Source organism: Hylaeus anthracinus, unplaced genomic scaffold (genome assembly GCF_026225885.1).
Source record: "Hylaeus anthracinus isolate JK02 unplaced genomic scaffold, UHH_iyHylAnth1.0_haploid 11978, whole genome shotgun sequence".
In the NCBI taxonomy this organism is placed as follows: domain Eukaryota; kingdom Metazoa; phylum Arthropoda; class Insecta; order Hymenoptera; family Colletidae; genus Hylaeus; species Hylaeus anthracinus.
The window spans coordinates 4,015,174-4,021,304 of record NW_026534326.1 but is presented as its reverse complement, the minus strand read 5'-3'; the positions used below and the strand labels follow the sequence as shown (position 1 = coordinate 4,021,304).

At 32.3% G+C, this 6,131-nt stretch overlaps 1 protein-coding gene across 1 annotated transcript; it reads left to right on the top strand.

Annotated features, from left to right (window-relative positions):
* The first annotated feature begins 1,827 nt into the window (after positions 1–1,827).
* On the top strand, positions 1,828–5,351 carry LOC128896825 (uncharacterized). Its single transcript, XM_054160343.1, has 2 exons — positions 1,828–2,022; positions 3,751–5,351. Exons 1-2 carry the CDS (start codon positions 1,843–1,845, stop codon positions 4,018–4,020), a joined length of 450 nt encoding a protein of 149 aa, XP_054016318.1. The 5' UTR covers positions 1,828–1,842; the 3' UTR covers positions 4,021–5,351.
* The last annotated feature ends 780 nt before the right edge of the window (positions 5,352–6,131 follow it).

The following is a 6,131-nucleotide window of genomic DNA, read 5'->3' as shown; positions in this document are numbered from 1 at the left end:
AATATTTCTCTTTCTACCGGACGAAAGCAGAAAATAACCTCAATTTCAAGGATTTTCAATATTTTTGGAATTTCGAAAATCAAAATCCAAGAAAATGATATTTCTCTTCCTGCCCGAAGAAAGCTGAAAATGACCTTCTCTTTCAAGGACCTCCAACTTTTTTGCGGACAGCCTGTAGAATTGTGGATAATTAAATACTTGGTACCTATGTTGTCGATTAAATGTTAATCAATCGGATGTAATCGAACCACTCGTTTCTAACATCTCCAACATTTTTGGGACACCCTGTATATTGTATACATGTATATATTTGTAAACAAAATTATTCCAGTATATCAAACCTATTATTTAATTTAAACACATGTGTTCCTATGAATATTTATGGGACACCCTGTATATTATGTATATAGTATGTTAAACCATTTGGTAATATTGGAATTTAATGTTTTGTATTCACTGAATGGATATTTAATTCGCTGACTACTATTCATTGTTTATTAATTATTGAATTTCTCATTTTTCGAAAACGTTTATATCGTATACGTTCAATCAACCCTCTACAATCAGCTGTTGAAGTAGTGCGAATATCTCTGTCTAATTTCAGTTGAATAAATTAAAATTAATTTTATAATTATTAAAAATTTGTTCACTCAAATTTATTTAACATTTGAGCTGTTTATTTCGATAGAGATGCAAGTCTATTTTTAGAAAATCGACATTGGTTAGCGATGTGTTACTGTTACTTAATTTATGTTTTTATTTTAATAAAAATATTTCCTTTCCTTGAAATTTCGCTTTCTATATAAAATATTATTTTTCAATATACTTTGTCCATTTTTTAAATTTATGTTTTAAATTTTGTTAACAAAACTTGACCTGTCCTGATTTTAAAGCATGGGAACGTTGGCCTAACATAAAATTTCGTATTAGAAACATTAGAAACAGTGTTTCGAAGCGAAAAACTACGTAGGATATCCTGAGATATCAAAAGTAAAGTTTCGTCTATGTATAGTGGCACAGAGTACATTTAGATGAAACTATACCCTTTGAAAGTTCGAAAGATAGTTCGAAACATTGTTGGGACACCCTGTATTTCAGTAGCTGACAGTCTCAGGATATCCTAAAAAAAGAATGATCAAAATGTAAAATTCTAGTAAACAAATATTCCTAAATAACAATTAATTCATTCTCGGTGGTCAATTCAAAAGGATTGAAATTTTTTTAATTCACACATTCAGATTCTTTTTAACTGTAAGAACAAAAAATGTTAAGCAATTTACATGCGACAATAACATAAACATGTATGAAATATTACCTATTAATGTAATAATTGTTTGCCAATTTTTATTATTAATTTACATTTCACTAGTCAGTAGTGTTGGTAATACTAGTACTGTCACATTTTATTTATTTAAGATTTTAATTGATAGCGTCGAGTATTTTTGGTCCTACCTTAAAAGATATATTTACCTTGAAGAGACCCTAATTTATTAGAATGAGACAATTCAGTGTTAAAATATACATATTGCATCCAAATATTCGTCAAGTTGTATCATTAACAAATGATACAATTTTTATACTCTCTCCTCTATATTAAAAAAATTACGTAACGGATAAAATGACGTCATTAGCCAACAATTTCCCATTATTAAAATGCATGTACTATTTCTTCAATTTCAATACTGACCAATGACAGCTACTATTCATCGTATATTAAAAAAATAATATTTCAATAAAGACGAACGAAATGCTGGAAATAACGTTGGATAATAATTTTCTATTATTATGATTCAATGTATATCAGTACCGACCAATGCCAACTACTATTCATCGTTTGCTTTCATGGGATCATTAGGACAACTATTATCCACGGAACATCGAACAAACGCAGCCTCGGAACGAGTAAACGATTTATGGTGTTATCAATGCGACACGATGGAAGATGGAGAGAGATGTTCCAATCTCACCGGAAATTACACCGTTTTCAAGCACAAATGCACTGGTGACAAAAGAACTTGCATGGTAATGACGATTGATAACTACGGGTCGAACACTTCTTCACTGCATGAACCACGTGGAGACTTGTGACGAATTGTATAAATTAAAATTAATTTATTAAATATTCGAGCTGTTCGTTTCGATAGCAGAGTAAGTCAATTATTAGAAAATCGGGAATGGTCTGTGATTTGATACTGTTACCTAAATTACGTTTTTATTTTAAGTACATTACTTTTAATATATTTATTAATTAAGTGAATTAAAATTATGTATATTTAAACTGTTTATTTGGGCAATGATTTTAGTTCATTTTTACAAAATCGAAATTGTCCAGTGATTTGATACTGTTACTCAAATTATGTTTCTATTTTAAGTAGACCACACTTAATATCTCAATTAATTAAATAAATTAAAACTAATTTACTCAACATTTGAACTGTTTATTTCGATAGTAGTCTAAGTCCCATTTTACTGAATCGAAATTATGCATGAATTCTATACTTTAATAATTCACTTTTATATTAATTAAATGACAATCTAATTCTAACAAATTAATAGAAAATTTTATTTCGTAACGCTAGTCAACAATCACGATAATACAAATATTTTATAGTTTCAACGCAAGTTCAGTGGCGTAACAGGGGGGGGGGGGCAGGTTAGGGCACATAGGGTAGGGGCTATTGGTGCACAGTGGTTTTGAAATCCCAACAAAGTCAAATTGTATAAGAATAGTGCTATATTTCTGAATAAAAAAACTATTAAAACAATCAAATTATACAGTCCCAAAAATCTTGGTGTTCCTTGAAAGGGGTTCAGGGGGTGATTTGAAACAACTTTTTCCTTAGCGAAAATGTTGTACGAGGCTTCGTTATGAAGATATGAACAGAAAACACTGACCAATCAGCGGGCGCTCTATTGGCATACTCGCGCTCTGATTGGTCCGAGGTTTTCCGTTAATATCTCCTCAACGAAGCCTCAGACAACATTTTCGCTAAGGAAAAAGTTGTTCCAAATCACCTCTACTCTGTATATACAGGGTGTCCGAAAAATGTTGTAACACCTTGAAAGGGGTGGTCCGGAAGGTGATTTGAAATAACTTTTTCCTTAGCGAAAATGCCATCCGAGGCTTCGTTAAGGAGATATTAATAAAAAACCCCGGACCAATCAGAGCGCGAGTACATCGGCGGAGCGCCCGTGGTAGGCGTGGGCTGCGCGCTAGGCGACCGCCCTCCGCCTGTATACTCGCGCTTTGATTGGTCAGTGTTTTTCGTTAATATCTCCGTAACGAAGGCTCGGACAACATTTTCGCTAAGGAAAAAGTTGTTTCAAATCACCTCCTGAACCTCTTTTAAGGACCTCCAACATTTTTGGGAGACCCTGTATATGACTATCACCTAATAATTAGATTCTTACAAGTATACCAAGATTCCACAAAACACTATAACGCCATAACAACCCTGAAATATGTTTTCTTAGCCTGTCCTAAATATCTGGAATTCCATATTGAAGCCCAAATGAAACCTATCTTAAATGTTCAACAGTACCAAACAAATATCCCAAGTCCTCTTACTCGTTAAATAAACTTAAAACTACTTAACGAGATTTAACCACTTCGCACTTCTCGTTCTTAACAGTCTAGTACACATATTCAAGCTACCGAAGCGACGTTAATTTGACAAAAAAAACAGAAAAGGAAATACGCTGCGAAATTGTAACGTTTAATTAAAACTTTAGTTCCTGTTCACCTTCTAGGTAAAACGATTTTCCTACACGACTAGCACGGAAAATTCAACCTCCAGCCCGCAAACTTGGTACATGGAAAGAAATTGCACCAGCAAATGCGACCCCGGATGCATAATAATCGGCGAACGTACGAAGCTGTACGCTTGCACCGCTTGTTGCGAGCAATCGTTTTGCAACGTCGGTACCGGCGCCGCCAGTAACTTATTGATGAAAGGAATCGATCTCTGTCTAGCTCTGATATTACAAATTACATTGACCGTCATCATGTATCCATCGTGACACTGCGAATGAAATTCCACTCCTTTCCACTATGTAAATAAACTTCAGATCGCCATTAAACGCTGAACCACGTTAACTAGAAAAAATATCGCGCGATCGTTCATATTTCTTATTCTAACATCACGTTGAATTTGAATTTATTGTATTCTGTTAGGTTTGTGCATATGAAGTGTGAATATACAATGTGTGAATTTGTGATACGATGAATTTGTTGTACGATATGTAGTTAAATTTGCTCCATTGGCTATTGTTTATATGAAGATATAAATATAGCATTAGGAGAAGGTTATTATACAGAGTGTCCCAAAAATGTTGGCGGTCTTTGAAATAAAATATTGATTTTCTCGCAAATATTCATTTCTCGATTTCAACCAATTCATGTAAGTCCAATATCATTATAATATGTTAGTTAGTTCTAAAACGATACTAAATAATACGAGGATCTGTGAATCGTGATTTGAAACAACTTTTTCCTTAGCGAAAATGTTGTCCGAAGCTTCGTTAAGGAGATATTAAGAGAAAACCCCGGACTAATCAGAGGTCGCGGTAGGCGTGGACTACGCGCTAGGCGACCGCCCTCTGCGGTACACGCGCGCTCTGATTGGTCCGGGGTTCTCTGTTAATATCTCCGTAACGAAGCCTCGGACGTCATTTTCGCTAAGGAAAAAGTTGTTTTAAATCACATTCCAAACCACCTTCTTCAAGGAACTCCAACATTTTTGGGGCACCCTGTATATCAAAACAGTCCAAAGCTTGCAAGAGTAAAACTAGTGATTTGTCCTTAGAATATAAATTAAGGAAAAAAATTCCATTCACAATGATGTTCGGAGAAATATTATTGCAAAGAATCTAAAACAAACATCAAGAATAGCGTTTTAATTATTGTAAGAGTAATTGCTTGTCACTTAAATAGAACGAGCAAAGAAACTGAGAAATTAATCAGACGAAGCATAAAATTTGAAACAAATGAAATAGACACCTCTCTACTTCGGAGAAACAAGCAAGATTTATTTCGTAAACGATTGTTACTATAATTACATAAAAAATACAGAACAAAGCATTTGCAAAATCTACTGCTTCACCCAAAGAAGATAATGACTGTTCGGATGTCATTCCAGGAACTTATGCATCATCATTCTCCTCCTCCTCCATCTGAATGTACAATTAAAGCAAACTCGTATTGTAAATAAATAAATAAAGGAAATGCATTTAAATTAATTAAAAGACGATTCACTTCAAAAGTAACGATTAAACGATGTTAAGCGTTAGATCAAAAAAATTTGCCATAACTTTACCATAACTTTACTAAAAACTGGCGCTATATTTTTAAGAATTTAGAATATTCACTTAGAAGTTTCTCAATTAGAATATTCACTTAATCGTAAAGAAGAATGTGTGAAAATTGCGTGAAAGTTTATTGGAATTAAATATTCGATGGTTAAAAAATACTACTGAAAAATACTAGTAATTAAAGTTTCATTTGTATAAACGACATTTCATATACACTAAGCTAATATTTATTACGTAACGTTACAGATGAAAATACTAATTTAATTTTGTGAAAAGATGAATTTTGACACCGTCGTTGTACATAGTTACAGTTTCTTGTTTGAAAATCGAGTCAATAAACTACAAATAAATATGTTTACCTATTTATCCTTATTTAATTTACTGCAATTTTATTTGTGCCACCCTATGGGAAGTACGCCGATCAATTAACGTTCTGTTCACAATTACTTTAACGATATTAAATTAATATTATATTTTATATAATAATATTCTTCTTTATACGTTCACTTTTTTTATGACAGTATTTTAAATCCAGGGAAAACATTTTTACAGTCATTAAAAATCCTATTTTATAGCATTTCATAGAAAAATAAGTTCGCAAATTATAATATATATATCTTATCTTATCTTATTCTATCTCATTAAATATTCTTGTTCCAACAAACATTGTGTTTTAATCCTGTCAGTTGTCAAAGAAATTTACTACAATATTTTATATTTATCATTCATTCTTTTAAACAAAAATGAGCATGAAATATAAATAGTAAAGTATATCTTCTATTTCTGTAACAAATATTTTACATTTACCATTCATTCTTTTA

Excerpts from the sequence above, each read along its gene's own strand:
- LOC128896825 (XM_054160343.1), top strand. The coding sequence starts at position 1,843 with ATGGGATCATTAGGACAACTATTATCCACGGAACATCGAACAAACGCA. Across the intron at positions 2,023-3,750 it reads GTGACAAAAGAACTTGCATG|GTAAAACGATTTTCCTACAC; the intron begins GTAATGACGATT and ends TTCACCTTCTAG.